General features: G+C 32.0%; 1 protein-coding gene across 1 annotated transcript in view; it reads right to left on the reverse strand.

The window, feature by feature from the left end:
- Nucleotides 1-19448, reverse strand: part of PPP1R9A (protein phosphatase 1 regulatory subunit 9A) — a 322192-nt gene that overhangs the window by 93595 nt on the left and 209149 nt on the right. Inside the window, exon 7 of the mRNA XM_081284725.1 lies at nt 2759-2894. Coding sequence (XP_081140851.1) covers nt 2759-2894 — 136 coding nt within the window. The remainder of the gene's footprint in view (nt 1-2758; nt 2895-19448) is intronic.

Genomic DNA, 19448 nt, shown 5'->3' on the forward strand with positions numbered 1-19448 from the left:
TATTTGTACAGATTTCACCTCTCCTCTGCACAGATGATTAAACTGGTTTTACCTGGACATGTTTTATTTAGTAACACACTATGTTACACACAAATCAGAGAAGGATGAGAAAAAACTACAAAGGAAAACACTCTTTGACCCTCTCAAGAAAATGGGGGTTACTTGAAGTAACACAGTAGAAAGCTTCCGATTTCTAATTTCTGATTTCTAAGTTTAGTGAAAACTTCAATTCTTTTTTTCTGGTAAAACATTTGTGTATTGTTATTCTTTCCTTTAAACTCCATAAGACAATACTTAGGGACTGCTGTCTAAAATATTCTCCAGGTTTTCAATTTCCCTGTTATTAAAAATACAGAACAAAGAATTATGGAACTTAAGTATTACTGGAAGCTCCATCACTCTAAACAGGAATCCTCATAACATCTTTTGTTCCCAGTCACCTTGTGTGTGCCAGAATACGCAGGCCCGTTAGGCAAGTTCTGTACACTCCATTCAACAACAGTACTGAACAACTGCAGAGTCCAATAGGCTTTGGGGCCAAAGACTCTAACTCTAATACTAACTCTGACAGCTAAGTCATACCTGGGTAGGAGGGAACCTCAGCTGCTGCATTTCTAGAAAAAACAAAAACAAAACACCTCTTCTGAATGCTTTAAAGATTAAATGAGAACATGTAGGGAAGGCACCTTGTAAAGTGCCTGACACTATCAGACTTATTCCTCTTACTCTTAAAAATATTTGCTCACATGGAAAATGATCTTTAGTCTCTTTACAAAAACAGACAAATAAATCCATAATCTTCCACTTGGTATATGATATGATCCTAAATATATATATATGTGAAATAAAAAATATTCTTTTTTTCATTTACTCAGATTATCAAATAGAGGAAAATCATATGCACATGCTCCAAAGAATAGACACCCCTCTACCTCCATACCTCTACACATGCTTTAGCTGCTTGAGTTGAAAACTTTGGGGATAAATGTGAAAAATTCCTCCAATAATTGGAGAAAACATGTAAATGTGATCTAAAAGTTTTACTTGGGGAGCCTTAAAATCAGGCTATCTCACTTTCCCCTTTTTCTTGCTCAGCCTGGTGTCTTATTCTGTGTTTATGGAATGTTAGAAACTAGAAGGAATCCAGCGATCTAGCCCAATCCTCAAACTTGAAAGCCAAGGATACTGAGACACAGACAACAAAGCCTGGCCTCCTGCCTTTCCACCACTTGATGTCACCGTACTCCCCTCAACTTCACATCTAAAATCTAAGGGAGTGGGGAGGTAAAAACCAAGACTGCAGTGACTGATTTGACAATTCTAAAACAGGCTTGCAGCCAAGCAAATCAACATCTCTAATAAAACATAAAACAGTGGAGCAGAGAATTGAAAACTAGGTAAAATGCAAGCTCAAATATTTGAAGAAACCACTTTTTAGTTTCAAATTTTGAGATAACATATTTCCATACTTAATATGTCAGTATAATTAGAAAAAAATTGTCTTTTCAAGCAATCACAGAAAGAAAAATACCCAATAAAGTAAACAGAATTCTAAGAGACTATTCATTCATGAAAAGGCTTTCTAATGTACTATCCTTAATTCAAAGTTAATTGATATACCATTTTCAATTTCCTACTACAATAAATGGAGACTACAACCTTGTTATACTGCAAACACATGAAAACAATATACATTTTAGTTAAAATATCCCAGATTAAAAATACATGAAAAATATTTTTAATAATTTCTATGTTCTGGCTAGACACCAAAAAAAGTTCTGGAAAAGTAATATATTTAGATGAGTAGAGGTTGAACACATGAAATTTCACTGTGCTTATATTGTATCAGCTGACACAAAGAAGAATATTTGTTTTATCTGAATATTTATTAGTTGATGAAGTATGAAATACTACAACTAAATTGTTGATGGATTTTTTGACAAGTCAATATGAAACATATGCATGTTTGAATGTGTTTATAATAAAACATGTTGTCCCATCATATCAATGTACATTTGGCACTGACATTGGAAATACACCAGCATCTGTATTACATTACAACACACAAGGGTTCCGGAGAGCCGTTTTCACTTGGGGGTTAGCTTCTATTCATTTACTTGATCTTCTACAGAGAGCAGGATGTAAAATTATTCCAATATGTATCTACGCTATGGAACATGTGCTAGTGGAAAAGCTTTGTTCTGCATTATGTTAGCACAAATCATAGTGAGCAGATCCAAAGAACTTTCTCTTCCTGAGGGGGGGAAAACCCTCTGGAAACACTCAGAAATCAGCATTTTTTTGGTGCGTGTGTTTCTGTATTATGAGTGTGTTTTTTCACTTAAAATGTTTACTGATTTTTTTTTTGAAAAGCATACTATTGTAGAACATTTGGAAAAGATTGAAAAAAATATAAACCAGAGAGAGAAAACTATCTAATTCCATCAATAAAACTAGCCATAATTCACATTTTGGTGTTTTTATCCTTTTTGTTTCTATGAATTTCTTTATAATAGTGGGATAAAAGACTGATTTGTTTCCAGTCTTCAGACCATAAATAGGATACCATGACCTGATTCACAACTTAATATCAGATGCAAGTAGCATTTCTCTTCTTGAGGTTGAGTTTTGGCTCAATGTAGACATATCCTCTTTAAGAAACTGCAAAGAGCCTGCCTTGCTGTTGCACAGTAGCATGAGGGTTGCCCGCAGTGGGCATGCAGTGAGAAGGAACAGGAAATGCTGGCAGCACTCCTACCTCATCATCATCAGCATCATACTGCCCATAGTGCTGCTCCAGCAGCTCTCTCTGGCGCCTCTCTTGTTCCAGCGTCTGGCTTATCAACTGGGCAACTTCACTCACTTGTCCTGGCTTTTCTCGTCCAATAACGAATCTGTAGAAAGGTTAGAGAAGACTAATGTGACTCTCCAGCAAAGAGGAGGGCTAAGAAAAGTAGCTAAGCTTGAGATCTCGGCAGAGCCCATCAAGCCTTAACAAAGTAGTATCATCCATATGCTTCAAGTGGAGCGCCTGGGTGTTAGGAAAGCTTAGCTGAGCAACTGAAGTGATTTTTACAGACACAGCTCATAAAGGAAAGAAAGAGACACAGTAAAGGCCCATTAAAAAATTATCACTTTGGGAGAAGCCCTAACAGATACAATTCATTCTGCAGTTTTGTACACATTTAAGTTGCACTAAGTTTGGAAGCAAGCATATGATTTCCTTTACCACTGAACTTAAGAATCAATCCCATAAAAAATCCTCTTTATAACACAAAAAGCTTTAAAAAAAAATTTCAAAGCATGGTGTAAATTATATCATTAACAGACTTTTGCTAAGGTACTAAAAACTTTGGTGGTCAGGGGGGAAACAGAAGTACTATTTAAAATTTTGCTTTTAAAAGAAAAAACTCAAATTAATTACCACTTTTGGGGCAGAATACAACAGGTACTAATAGGGCATTATGTAAAAATGTGGATGTGTAACCGATGTGATTCTGCAATCTGTATACGGGGTTAAAATGGGAGTTCATAACCCACTTGAATCTAATGTATGAAATATGATATGTCAAGAGCTTTGTAATGTTTTGAACAACCAATAAAAAAAAAGATGATTTGGGGAAGTGTGTGGTTCAAGAAATAAAGGGAAAAAAGGAAATGTCTGTTAATATTAATTCTTATTGGAAAAAAAGTCTAAGGAAAATATTTACTTACAGTGAGCCACATCACTTATGATATATCCTTATCAATTCAATGTGTTCTGCTCAATAAATTAAATAATAATATATACAGTTTCTAAGTATCACTTAATATCATTTTTGAATGTGATGTTCTGAGTTTAATCTCATTTTTATACTTAATTAATAATTCCTTTGATTATAATATCTTATATATTGCATTTCAAATAACATAGACTAATATTTTCTGTACAAACTCACTGAAGGACAAAAATTTTATACCTTAATGTTCTTCATTTACTTTTCAGAAATATTTTTATGTAATTTCAAACAAGACTTAGATTAAGCTTGAGTGATCATGATCTTTTGAGTTATTTTCATTTGAGAATCAAGTATAAATAGAACTTACCAAAACCTAATTTCTCATCTTTATTTAAGTATAATTTATACACAATAAGATACATCTATTTTAAATGTACTGTCATTAAGTGTGACAAATATATAAAACTATAATTAATACATCAGTGAAGATATAAAATATTTCCATCAACCCCAAATATTTCCTTATATCTCTTTCCAGTAAATTGTCTTTAGCCTGGGACCACAGTACTGTTTTCCAGAGTTTCAAATGTATGGAATCATAGAAAAATCTTAGTTTCTTTGGCTCACTACAATGGATTAGAGATTTATCCGTGTTGTTTCAACTATCAGTAAATTGTTCTTTTTATCACTGAGTACTAAGTATTTCACTGTACCAAATATGCCACATTTGGTTGATCTACTCTTCTACTGATAGATGTTTACATGAATTTTGGATATTAGACATGAAGTTACCAGAAACATATGTGCAAGTTTTTGTGTCCTTAAGTTTTTATTCCCCTTAGGCAAATTACTAATCATGAAATTGATTAGTAATAAGGTAAGTGGATGTTAAACTTTTAAAGATATCGCCAAATTGTTTTTTGAAGTGATGGTACCATTTTATGTTCCTAATAGCAACACATGAGTGTTGTAGCTGTTTTATATTCTAACTTTTAACACTGCCTTTTAAAATTTCAGCCAGGCTTGTGGGTATCTAATGGTATCTCATAATTGTTTTAATTTCTAATGGACTGATGACAGATGATATTAAATATAGATCTTTTCAAGTACTTATTGACCATATCTCTTTTCTAAGTGAAATATCTTTTCAAATCTTTGGCCTGTCCCTAAAAATTGACTTCTCTGACTTTTGTTACTGACTTGTAATGGCTCTTTATATATTCTGGATACATATCTTTGTCTATATGTATTGCAAATATATATACGTATACACACGTGTATATGTGTTCAATCTATTTTCTTCTTACAGCTTGTGGCTTCCCTTTTCACTTTTGTATGTCTTTCAAGGGAAACCTGCTGTATCACTTTTTTAAAAAAAATCATGCCTTTTGTTTTCTAAGAAATCTTTGCCTGCTTGCTAATTTCTCCTATTTTTCTTCTTTGAGTGTTAATGTTTTGCTTCTATATTACGTATCTTTTGAATGAATTTTTATGCATGATTGTGTGACAAGGGAAAAGTTCCAATTTTTTCAAATGGATAATTAGTTGTTTCAACAACATTTGTTGAAAATGATTCATTACCACTATTGAATTACTTGGATACATTTGTTGAAAGTAGTGGACCATGTATTTGTGGGTTAACTTGTAGGCTATACTATCTAGTCACAGATACATTTGTACTTTTGCCAATATCTCACTTTCTTCATTACTACTCAGTAAGTCTTAAAACTAGGTAATATGAATTATTCAACTATATTTTCCCCCGGATTTCCATATAAACTTTATAAACAGCTTGTCAATTTCTAAAAGAAAGCCCACTGGGTTTGACGTTGCTTCGAATCTACAGAACATTTTGTGGAAAACTGATAGCTTACCAATATTAACTCATCTGGTCCAGGAAGGTGGTATATGTGTATTATTTAGATCTTCACTATTTTTTCAGAATACTACACTGCAGTTTTCAGTGTACAGGTCTAAGTTATAGTTTAATCTTGAAATATGCCAGATTTTCTGAAGTTATTATAAGAGGTATTAGTTTTAGAATTAATTTTTTAGTTATTTGTTGCTGGAGTATAGAAACATAATTGATTTTTTAATACTGGTCTTAGAATCTGTGACCTTGCTACTACACTCACTCATTAATCTTATGGCCTTTTTTGTAAATACCTTAGGATATTTTCTTATTTAAATTAAAGATCGCATCCATTATGAAGAAAGCATTTTTATTTCCTACTATTTATTTTATTTGTTTCTTTGTCTATTTATTGCCTTATTGCACTGGCTAAGACCTCCAAAATACGTTAAAAAGGTATAAGAATAAACATTCTTATTCTGTTGTCTACTACTCTAAAACATGAGTTCTGAAAAGCCCAGAGATACACAGGGTAATTTCATTTGGAGATATGATGGGTGAGGATACTATAAAGTCTTGACTATGTTAAAGTAATCTAGACATGTGTTACTATTTCAAATTCATTATGTTTTCAGCAAATACATGTATGTGAAAAATTATGTCTTATGATACATATAAAAAAGAACTCAAAAAATTTGTACCATAGAACAGTAGTTTTAGCAAAGTCTATACTGACCTTTTATCTTTCTTTAAATTTATCATAGTGTAAGGTTTAAGGGAGTGTCACTCACCTACTATAAAGTTGACAGGAGATAGAAAAAAATTAGTTAATGAACAAAATGCATATTTACAGAAACAGCAGACAAGTTCAAAGTAAAAGGTAAATTAAGAGTTCACATTCATTTAAACCATAAATTCTTTGCATTTAAGCCATAAATTATTTTTGTCAGATTTTCTAGTTCAACAGTTTTTATCTAAGAATGGAGAATTTCATTTTCTCTGCAAGACAAGTCTTTAAAGTTACTCAATGCAATTCAGAAGAGAGAAAGGTAATATGTGGAAATTATATACTTGCCTAACATTTGGAACTATTGCCGTTAATTCCAAGGATGAATGAAGGTCTTAATAAAGACCTTGTGAAATACTCTAAAACATACAATTATAAAAACAAGAGCCCAAACAATAATATAATATGTTGTATTATAGTAAGAAATTATATAATCATAATATACTACAATAGATCAAAACCTTTAATATCATATGTAAATTCTTCCTGACCTCAAAAAAATGATCCTTACTTCCCAAACTGGAATTATTTGAAATGCTAAAATTCAAAGAAATGAGTATATGTGTAATCAGTTTCAGAGGAAATAAGAACTATTCCATAAATCTTAAAGAAACTGCATTTTAAATCATAAAAACACAGTTGTTTCAAATCACAGCTTGGCTTTCTGAATTTGTCTATACAATTTAACATAATTTGCTATTTGCCCAATACTGGGGTATATTCAAAATTGCTTTATAGTATGACAAAATAGAAATGATGTACAATTGCATATAAGACAAGACAATTCATCACATGAAACAGACTCACTTTTAAACATGTTATGTTAAAATAACCCATACCTCTTCATTCAGGCACCTTTTTGGAGCAGCAGTATAGTACCTAGCTATATACATTTTCAAAGCCTTGTAATCTAATATAATTTATGGAACAGGATTACAGTAAAAGAAAGTCATCCTTATAAGTACAGTCCAGGGGAAAAGTAAGAAAAGTGGAAACAAACTACTTGTTGTTCAGCTGCATTCTCCTCATGAAAATTAGTATCTAACCTTATGTGTCCAAAGGGGTGATTGAAGAATAAAATGCAGTACATACATAAAGGGACTTGGTTGCATTATTATTATTATGACAAAAATGAAAAGTCTTTGAAACATGTACAGCATTCATATTATTTTTCTATATGTTCTCAATATTTTAAGTTCATTTATAAATAAGATTATACATACTATCTAGCAAATAAAGGATTCAGCATAAAATGTCAAATTTAAGGTAAGGTTATTATTTCAATTAAGGATCCAGAGTACAGATATGCTGTAATAGTACAATTCAGAGGTTAAAAGGGCCTATAAAATAGGGAAATGGCTTTGATAGTATAAACCTATCTAACTGTAAACACCACTTATTGAATCTAAGGCCTTGCATATGTTAATATTTCTAAGGCTTAGTTTTCATATTTGTAAAATGAGCATAATAACTATAATAAATAAATATTGTATAATCCACATAAAGCTTAACTAAGTATCTAGTGCTTAAGAAAGTCTTTTAATAAATGTTTGCTCTTGTTCTTATCTAGACTATGCATTTATTATTATCAGGATAAGGTGGAATGCGTCTAAAAGTGCTTACTGTTCACACTGTCCAATTACTTCCTCTTTTATAACAGTTTTAAAAACAGTTTTTTGCGAGTCAACTATAGGAAAAGGATAAAATAAATCAACTATAAGAAAAAGACGTTCTGAAATTTTTATTTTACATTATCACTAAAATAGAAGAGTATCAATTACATGATCACTTTAAATTGAACTCTTAAAACCTTGAAATATATAATAATTAAGTCAGCAACAGTCAGTTCCTCTAAATGCACATGATCAAATCAACTGATGTTTCTGCACAAGTTGCATTATCTCCAGCTGCATTAATAAAATATGTAGTCAAATCAGTCTATTGATAAAGTGCCTTTAAGAGAAAAATACTTTTTGTCATTTAAAAAAAATTTTTTCTTTGCTTTAACCTGAGACAGTGAGGTCTTTTATTTTTAGCTATTGAGAATTAGGTAGCTAAAACCAAACCTGAATAGATTTTTATATTAAAAAGAGTATTTTCCATGCTTATGCTTAAAAAATAATAGCACTACTGAAACCAAAATCCCCTTCTTTCAATGTGAATTATCCCATTAAGAACAGTCCACACTCCCTATCATACTGAGATATAATAAATAAAAGTGGATAAATCAGTAATTTCTTTTCTTTTCATATATTATCAGACCAAGCAATGTCCATGTGCTATCCTTTGGAGTTTAGACATCTATGTTATATGGGATTCATTTGATTAGTTTTATTAAATTCTCTCATGATCTATCAAATGAAAAGTAAACAACAATAAATATGCATTTAAATTTGCTAAACTGAAGTCACAAATATCCCATGTCCTGTGTGACTAATATGAGAGGTTAAGTGAAAAAATGACAGTCTATGAATGCCTCATTTTTACATCATAAATTTTAGTTCTTTTTTTTAAAATTCTTTTTTAATATTTATTTTTTTTAGTTCTCCGCAGACACAACATCTTTGTTTGTATGTGGTGCTGAGGATCGAACCCCGGCCGCACGCATGCCAAGTGAGCACGCTAATGCTTGAGCCACATCCCCAGCCCATAAATTTTAGTTCTAATGAATGTGGTAATGCTAGTCAACAGTAGCAGTTAAACAATGCTGAAATTTAAAAATTCTTAATGTAGAATGAAGCTAATGGAAAAGTTATACCAGGATGTAGTTATTAGTTCTTACACATTCAGTTATTCCATTAAAATATAATTTAAACAAATATTATACATCAAATATCAAACACTTATCTTTAAAAAACATAAAGATAAATAGACACACAGAATTAACACTTGAATATCCCATTGCAAACCTTTGTGAGCCATGGGGTCACAAGATCACATAATGCTTTCAAAGATTTTTTTTATAAAAAGTGTTTCATATTTTTCTGTATGATCATATTATATGTATATATATATATATATATATACAACAAATAATAGCCATACTGAAATATATATACATATCCATATATATGTGTATATGTATGTATGTGTGTATATGTATGTATATATATCTTTTCTCTGAAATTGAGAGTTTTAAAAATATTTAACTTAATTCTAGTGAACAAGTGGCAGAAATCTATCTTCAGCCACATTCACTAGTTTGCTGATAACAGGGAGGGATTAAAAACTGAAACAACCAAGCTTTGTGCCCTTATTTATAATTGCATACGCTTATATATTTTTTCTCCCTATATAACACACTAGACTAATATGCCAAACTGTATATTTGACATTTAAAATTTTTAATTCACCTCTATGAAAATGTTTCCTTTCAAAAGCTAGACCTAAACATTTACGATTATTCCTTTGAAATTAATTTTGCATTTAATCCAGTACCAATTATAAGTTTTTTTCTATATTATATTTCAATGTAAAATAAATAAAAGTTCTTTTAAAAGTTTGCCTAACACAGGCTATTTCAAGGATTCCATAGTATAGCAAAGGTATAGACTCAGAAGATACTTTCCAAAAATTATATATCACTTCCAGAAATAACATTTCTAAGTTAGCTTTGATGTCTCAGGTTTAAATATTTATGCATATATACATTAAAAAGGTAATTTGCAATATGTTAATCTGTATGTAGTGACACCAGAAAATGTTTCATCAAGCCACAGTCCCCTTTAATTAGTTTTCTGAAATCCCCAGTTTTTAATCTTCTAACACTAGAAGCTGTTGATCCTTCATATATATATCTCCCCAGATCTTTGTTGATCATATATATAAATATGTAGTCAAATCAGTCTATTGATAAAGTGCCTTTAAGAGAAAAATATATATATATATATATATCTTCCCAGATGTTTTTTATATTTCATATCAAGACAGAGTCTCACTGAGTTGCTTAGGGCCTCTCCAAGTTGCTGGGGCTGGCTTTGAACTCCTGATCCTCCTGCCTTGGCCTCCCAAGCTGCTAGGATACAGGCATACACTGCTATGCCTGGCTACTCTTCTTATATTTTTAAGAATAAAATATTCTACCCATGGTCACAAATCCACAGTGATTGCGCTCCTCTTGTCTGAGAGACAGGGGATAGTCTTAGAAGTAAATACAGACCAAAAATGATTATCAATTTCCATGTATATGGAAATTCTCTATCAAGCACAATCACAAAACCAAAGGTGCTCATAAAATGTGAAACTCTCAATTGCCTCATATGCTATAATGGTAACATAAACATTATAGAAATAATTTAAATGAAGTAAAATCATTTCAAGATTTAACGTATTTCCATGATCTTAAGCAAAAATAGAACAAAAACTTCCAAATTTAGGAATTACATGCCCAGATATGTATCCAAATACAAACAGTACATTTCCATAAAAAATTCACTTGTCATTCAATTATAATTTCCTTTGATATTATAACCTCTTCCAAAAAGGATAAATATTTAAAAGCCTCAGATTATTTTGTGTGTAATTACAACAGGTATAAAATCCTGGATTTCCAAAAGTGATATATAGCTCCATATGATAAATTAATCTGTATGCTTAGGATAAAATCACAAGGAATACATAATTATTGATTGTGGGTAGCAGGTACTTTCCAGAAAGCATTTAAATTTTAATGTGACTGACCATGAATAGCAAACATACAAATCATTAGGAATTTGAAACAAAATCCAGGATGGCCGTCTATTATAGAGTATCCAGTCCTTTTTCTAGAATTCCCTCTTTCAAATGTTTTACAATTGTTACCATGTCTTCCTTAAATTTTCTGTTTTTAAGGCAAAAGGTTGTAGAGCCTTTTAACATTTATATATAGAAGGAAAAATGTTTATACCTCTTACATTTGGTCAGTTTTTCCTAAATAATCTCAAGTTTTTCAGGGTTCTTCTTAAGTTGGTATGTAACATTAAACAAACTATACTGTAGTATAAAATTAATCTGCATATCAATCTGTTTGACCAAACAACCATCCACTCAAGTAGTTATCCAGCATTAATGTAGACAGTCTCTAACATAGACGAAGTGATCTCTGAGTCCTGATTTCATGGCTTGTGTGATTCTCTCCCTTTGAGTGTGCCTGGATGTACTGATTTTCTTTGATCAAATAAAGCACAGTAGAACTAATGTGATGTCACTTTAGATATTAGATTATAAAGAGATGAGAGATTCTGTCATCGGACCTCTTTTTTGGGGGGAAACTGGGAATTGAATCCAGAGAAGCTTAACCACTGAGTTTATACCTAGGTCTTTATTAAAATTTTGAGACAGGGTTTTACTAAATTACTTAGGGCCTCACTAAGTTGTTGAGGCTGGCTATGAACTTGCAATCCTCTAGACTCAGCCTCTTGAGCTGTTGGGATTCCAGATATGGGTCATTGTTCCACCGATTAAGAATGCCTTTGAATGAATGAGTGGAGAAGCCAGTTTCCATTCTGTGATTCATCCCTTAGAGAAGTCCACATGAGATAACTTACAAATAGATCTCAAAAAACACAAGGTAATAATAAGGTAATAATGGTGTCACCAAATTTTGAGATAATGTTATCCAACGTAGGTACACAAACAAGCAAGGTGCTGCTTAAAGCTGCACATTCAAGAAAACAAAGGTTCTTAAAATTATGTTGCAAATCCACATTTGAGTAAAGAAAAAGATCCAGGTACAGAGAATTTTATGATGTAACTTTTTTTTTCCCCCTGGGACAAAGTGTTAAAATAAAAGCACACAGCACCATCAAATCTTCTGACTGCTAAGGAAATGCAGTTGGATTACATCTACCCTTGTTAAAGAGACAAATCTTCCTTTCCACATTACCAGCATCATTAACAATAATTAATTAATATGGTGCTTTGTGAGTTAGTCACAGCTATTTTCACACATTTTAAAATTCAGTTTTATAGAGGTAAAAATTATATAACAAGCTGACCAAGTTTAAATTGGATAATCTGATCATTTCTGATAACTGCCTATATAGTTGTGTGATAATAACTATAATACAGAACTTTTTATCACCTCAAAAATGTTCCTTCCTTCTTCTACAGGCTCCCTCCATCTGTAGTTCTGGGAAACCACAGATCTGTTTTGTGTCACTGTAGTTTTACATTTTTAAAAATTTTATATAAATGGAATCAAGCAATAATATAAAGGCTTTTGTGTCTGGCTTCTTTTACTCAGTATAATGGCTTTGAGAGTTATACACGGTGCTGAATGTGTCAATAGTTTGTTCCTTTGCACCACTAAGAAGTATTTCATTGTATGAGATATAATATAATTTGTACACCAAATTATCAGTTACAGAACATTTGAATAGTTTCCGGTTTTTACTATTATGACTAAAGCTCCTATGAACACTTAAATATGAATCTTTGTATAGTATGAGTATTTTATGGCTGTAGCGTAAATAGCTAAGAGTAGAACTGCTGGCTGGTATGATATATGTTTGTAAAAACCTGTTGAACTGTGGCTGTACTGTCTTGCATTCCCATCAGCAATGAATCAGTGTTGAAGTTGCTACACATTGCTTGTCAGTAGGTAAAATTATCAGTCTTCTAAATTGTAGCCTTTCTAGTAGTTGTATAGTAGTTCCTCACTCTGGATTTAATTAACATTTTCCTAATGATTAATGATGTTGAACAGAATTTCTTGTGCTTAACTGTAGACAGGCTTTGGTGAACTTTTTTCTTAAAGTGATTTGCATATTTTAAGAAGAGCAAATAAAAATCATATTAATGGTTACTACCATAATAACTTTATTTCTTACAAGAGTTTTTATAGATCTTCTCTATAACTACTTTTTCAGTAAATGTTTTTAAGTATTTATTCAATTGATTGTATTTTCATTTTCTTAAGAGTATTTTTAGTGTTTTAAATTTTGATTTATCATTATTTCTTCTTATGCTTCCTGCTTCTGTCCTAAAACCAAACTCTGATTAGCCCAAGATCATAAAGATTCTTTGTCTATTTTCTAGAGATCTTAGGGTCTCAGCTGCTACACTTAGGTCTTTAAGTAATCTAGAGTTAAGTTTTATGTATGTGATAACAGGAAGGTCAAGTGTTTTTTTTTTAATCTGTTTGTCTCATTTTTAATAAGGCCATCTAATTTTTCCTGTACCATTTGTTGAGAAGACTATAATTGCCTCCACTGACTTGCCTTATTGTCTTTGTAAAAAATAATTTCTTTACATTTTTGAGGGTCTATATGTAACTCTATTCTGTTCAATTAATCTATATGAGTGTCCTTATGCCTAAACCAGAGTGCCTTGTTTTCTATAGTTTTCAGGCAGTGAAAATCCTTTAACTCTGATATTTTTAAAGAACAATAATTTCTATAAGAGTAACCTGCTGAGATTTTCATTAGGGTTATGTTTAATGTACAGGTTAATTTTGGAAAAGTTGGAATCATAAAAATATTGAGTATTCTGATGTATGAACATGTTCTATTTCCTCACACACTTAAGTTGTTATATTTTCTCAGAAGTATTTTGTTGTTTTAAGTATAAAAATCGAATAGGAATGGTGAAGGTGGACATATTTGCAGTATTCTTGATTCTAGGGAAAAAGATCACTTTATCCCAATCATTAAATATCAGTTTCACTTAGATGATACATATTACATTAAGCAAGTACCCTGCTATCTCATGTTTCTTGAGAGTTTTTTCTCAATCTATATCTGTTGAAGTGAGCAAATAATTTCTCACCCATTTATGGATACTGAGCCCTTCTTTTACTTTCATATCTGTAACAATATGAAATTTACAATAACTGTGTTAATGTTATCATATACTAATATATCGTTTCTAACATTTCTTGAGGTGTCTCTCCTTAACTAATTTTGCACTAATCATGTCATATTTTCCTGTTTCTTCATATGCCTTACAATTCTTATTTTAGTGCTGGACACTGAAATATTTTTTGTGTCCTAATATTCTTGAATATTGTTCTGGGATAGTTACTTGGAGATAGATCCTTCTGAAGCTTGTTTTAGGTCTTAATATGTGGGATCAGACCCACATTTAGTTTAGAGCTAAAAGTTGACAGTTTCTCTTTTAGCTTGTCTACCTTCTTTCATATTTACCTCTATACATCAAGAAGAAGCTGGACAGAGGGCTAGGGCTGTGGCTCAGTTGCACAGCGCTTGCCTCACACATGTGAGGCACTGGGTTCGTTCCTCAGCACCACATAAAAATGAATAAACAAAATAAAGATACTGCATCCATCTATAACTAAAAAATATTCTTTTTAAAAAAAAAGAAGAAGAAGCTGGGTAGCTCCTTCAGTTCTTTTTGCCTTGAAATCTTATGAATTAAAAGTCCTAGTCAGTTTATAAGGTACATTTTCTACCTTCCACACTACTGAAGGTGACAAAAGGTGTTGCTAAACTTTTTCATTATGTAACAAAGATCCCTTTTCTTCCCATTTCAATAACACTTTCTTTTTTCTTCTTTAAGGCTATCAGTCTCTTTTTTGTTTTCATTAACACTCTTCTCACAATTTCATTAATAATCCAGTCCCAAATCTATTCTCACATCTTCAGGTTCTTCTTCTAGCTGCAGCCCAAACTCAGGTACCAAAACTGTGTAAGTTGTATTTGTTAGTACAGACTGCTTCAAAATTTATAAACATTTATTATCTTCCATAGTTTCTGTAAGTCAAAAATTTAGGGGAGTCTTGGTTCAGCAGTTTAGGTTTGGTTCTTGAGTTCGACCACATGTAGGCTAGGGCTACAGTCCTCTAAATGCTTTACTAAGGCTGGAGGAGCTGCTTCCCAGGGGCCTACATAACAAATCTGGCAAGTTGGTACTGGCTAGTGGCTGGCCTAAGTTCTTCTTTGTGTGAACAGTCTTCAGAGGCTCTCTGAATGCCTTCTCAACATGGCAGCTGGACTTCTTCAGAGTTGGCAACCAAAAGACCATGGTAAAAGCCACAATGTATTTTATAATTTAGCCTTGGAAATCATAGATCATTACTTCCTCCTTATTTTAATCATCACACAGCCTAGACAGGAATCGATTTGTTAGGGGATCAAAAAAGAGAGTCAACACCAGAAAGATAGAGTATCATGAGATGAACACTATTTGGAAAAAAAATGACAATTTGATAGAGACTGATGTGGGGTTTAGACAACATAAATAGCATAATATGAGAAGAACTCATCCATTAAAGAAATGATTTATGAACTGAGACTAGATAAACAGTAACTGGCCAAGTGTGTATCATGTGATATAGGGAAGCCAATAGGGTATATCCTAGAATGAGTTCAAACACCTGAAAACCAGGAGTCCCAATGTCCAAGAGCAGAAGATGTTCCAGCTCAAACACAGTTTTTGAATTCACCCTTCTTCCATCTTTTTTTTTTTTTTAACTTTTTGGGCTCTCTGCATTAGATAATGCTTGCCCACATTGGTGAGGGTGATCCTTACTCAGTTGACTGATTCAAATGCTAATCTTTTCCAGAAACATTCTCACAGACACATATAGATAATGATTTACCAGCTATCTGGGCATAACTTAGCCCAATCAATTTGACATATTAACTCTTCTGTTTTTGTTATACACCAAATCCAGGTATATGTTTTAAATCCAATTAGTATTTCAAAACCATTTCAATAGGCTGCTATACCTTGCCTCATCCCTAATTAGTATATTTCATACTTTCATCAAGGATCAATATCACATTCTGGATAACTCTGAAATAAGCACTTGATAAATCCAGATAAGATCTATATTAACTAATGCTTTACAATACGAATTATGTAATGCATTTATAGCTCTCTTCTTTTGACTTTAGACTAATACTATTTCATATGTTTTTATTATTTATTTAGTGATTCATGGTGCAAACCTAAAGAAAATGCTTTAAGAGTTGTTTAAAAACCTACAGTCTCTGTGGTATTGACAGGATATGACTTCACTAATTTAATTTAGTTAACAAGTTACAATAAACTTCTGTTCTCATCCTCAGGTTCTGTATTACATAAAGATAATTTAAAAACAGGTTAGACTCAGAATGTTATATGAGCACTTTTACACTCCTATTCACAGTTCATAATATATTAAATGATGTTTTTCTTTGAGATCTTTTAAAGCCAAATTATGTTTGTTGGTCCATGTTTAGTTATGGGAAAACTAATCTTAAACTATAATTTATAAATTCATTAAAAGATAATAATATAAAGTAATTTGAAAAGGATAAAAACCAATTGAAACCTATAGAAAGAATCAATAGATATTTACAGATTGTTTAAAGTTATACAAAACTACAAGTATTTTTTAATACAAAATACAACTTTATCTGCTATCATTTTATCAGTAATGTCTCACATTTAAACAAAACTGATTCAGTCTCTTGTCTTAAATCTCTGTAAATAAGAGAAAAAATATGTGTTCTGAATTTTATTAGAGCTAGCAGAGATAAAAGCAGGGTCTGGAGTGTGGCTCAGGGGTAGAGCACTTGCTTACCATGCACAAGGCTGGGGGTTCAATCCTTACCACACCAAAATAAACAAACAAAATAAGAAATAAGTATCATAAAGCTGACTCTTTTATAAACTATGAATAATATTGAATATATTCACTGTCTCTATGGTCTCAGGACCAGGTACAAAGGACAGATTTCTGGGATAACTGCTTTTTTTTTTACACATGACACTAGACCTCACTGACTCAGTTTCTGGCTCTCCAATTTGTTCCAAGCTAGTTCCAAGCTATGTGAGTTTACTCAAGTATTTCCTGTGCCTCAGTTCCCTCATCTAAAAAATGGGCATTTTGGTACTATCTACCCATTGGATTTGCCATCTGTCTTTTTAGTCTCCATAAATGCATGAGCCAACTCCCCAAATCTATCAATCTATAACTATCTGCTGTTGGTTCTCTTTCTTAGGAGAACACTGAGAAATAAATGCACCCTGGAGTTTTCAATGGTCAAAGATAATCATGAAGTGGAAATGTACCTATGTGACAAGCTCACTATGAGGGATACCTACCACACACAGACTTTGGGCTCCTTAATACCAAGGTGACTTGGGCATATGACTGTGGTGATTTAAAATCTGGAGAGCAATGATTCCTATGAGTCCCAGTAGAGGAAGAAAAGGAAGACTGTTGCTTGAGTCATCCATATTTACCTTTTAACTTTCATGTCTTTCTCCTGTGACTGTCATCACATTGAGTGTAAATTGCTTCAGTCTTGTGAGGTTTTTCTTTAACTAAGTATTTACGGAAGTTAATATGACTAGCACTCATTGTGAGTAGTTAGTTTTAAATGATGTCAATAAAATGAGGGAAACAATAATAGCATACCAATGCTTTGAGCCATGAGTTTCCAATATTCCCCAGGAACATAACCTGGGTTGAGCTGAATCACTTTTTCAAAGTGGCCTAATATGCTTTATATCATTTAAATAATGTAAGGTTGAAAAACATATATGCCTTTACAAGTAATAATATATTAAAAATTGGGTATTTTTTCTCAAGTGTATTAAATCCAACATACTAATGGGGTCTTTATCCATACTATTAGTTCATACATTCAGGTATAATCATTAAAAGATTAATGAAACAAAGCACATGAGGAAACAAGAAAATGATTCTCTAAACTTGTGGGTAAAGTCATAAGATTTTAACATGCATCTGATCAATATGCAAACGTTGACATATATTTCATATACATTTCCAGGAAATAAATAAAAACTTAATCTTTAATACTTAAAAAATAATCTCAATTCAATTCTTAGTTTTAATTTTTCACCACCTCTGGTTTCAAATCTTTAAAGCCAGAGTTCTACATATTCCTTTTAGGCCTGTGCTTAGTAGTTAGAAAAAGTCCAGCTAAACTTGATAATATACCAGATAATATCCCTACTTAAAATACATTTTAACAACCACTAAGTATGGTATGAACAAAAATACAGAAGGACAAATATTTTAAAACACCAGTTTAAAAAGTTATCATTAACCACAGGACTAAGTTTTGGAGCTTATTTTTGTATTAGTATTTTATGAAGATCTACTATTTGAATTCAGAGAATTCAAATATTATTTCTGAAAAGTTAAAATTGAGAAAAAGTTTTCTCTTTAAAGGCAGTTAATTAAGATCCTGTGTTGTATAATTTCAGTAAACTAAGATCTTGGGCTCAATAATTTGGAAGAAGCCCAGGATCTTAATCCCATGTGTAGGTTAAGATTTTTGCCAAGAGAGTGGGAAAATAAAGTATATGCATTTTAAAGACAAAAAGTAGACACTCTGTAACCTCAAGTTCAAAAAAGTAGTATGAATTATGAGCATTATGAGAAAGAAGAGATCAGAAAAGAGAGGGAGGATAAGGAGGACTTCCCGGAGGGCAAAAGAGTTGCAATATGTTCTTCAAGATATGTAGGTTCTAAACAGGAAACAGTATTTTAAGCAGAAGAAAAAATGGCAAGGAGAAATGCAGAGAAATAATTAATACACAAGTCGTGTCTCAAGGGTGAAGACTACATGACTGCACCAGACATGAACAAAGAGAGTCAAGTGAAAAGATCAGAGGATGGAAGATGTTTAACATAAACTAAAAAGCTTATATTCTACACAGAATGGAGGGAGGGGTGTTGATGGTTTCTGAAGAGAGATGGATGTGACTGATGCAGAATTATTAAATTTCTACTACTCAAGTCGTGATTCTTCTATTATTAGAGATAAACAGAAAGTCAATTCCTTTTTCCACAATATCCCTTCACACAATTGAAATCTGCAATGATGTTCTTCCTTTAGGGGTTAATGATTAGGACAGAATGAAAAAGGGAGAAAGTGAAATCAGGAAGACCAGTTAAGAGGCCATATGAAATTTGTACAAGTATTGAAATAACCAACACAAAATTATATGGCCAATAGTCAAAACAGAAAGGGATGGCTATGAGTTTGTGTCACTACAAACTCTCTTTCAACTAAGAAATGCTCTTACAAGTTGAGTGTCTACCTTATTTATTTAATATTAAAATTTATCTTACGGCCTAATAAATAGCTATACTGATATAGGAATGTGCTGTCTCAAGAACACAAGGTAA

Source organism: Spermophilus citellus (assembly GCF_964194105.1).
Source record: "Spermophilus citellus genome assembly, chromosome: 3".
Classification (NCBI taxonomy): domain Eukaryota; kingdom Metazoa; phylum Chordata; class Mammalia; order Rodentia; family Sciuridae; genus Spermophilus; species Spermophilus citellus.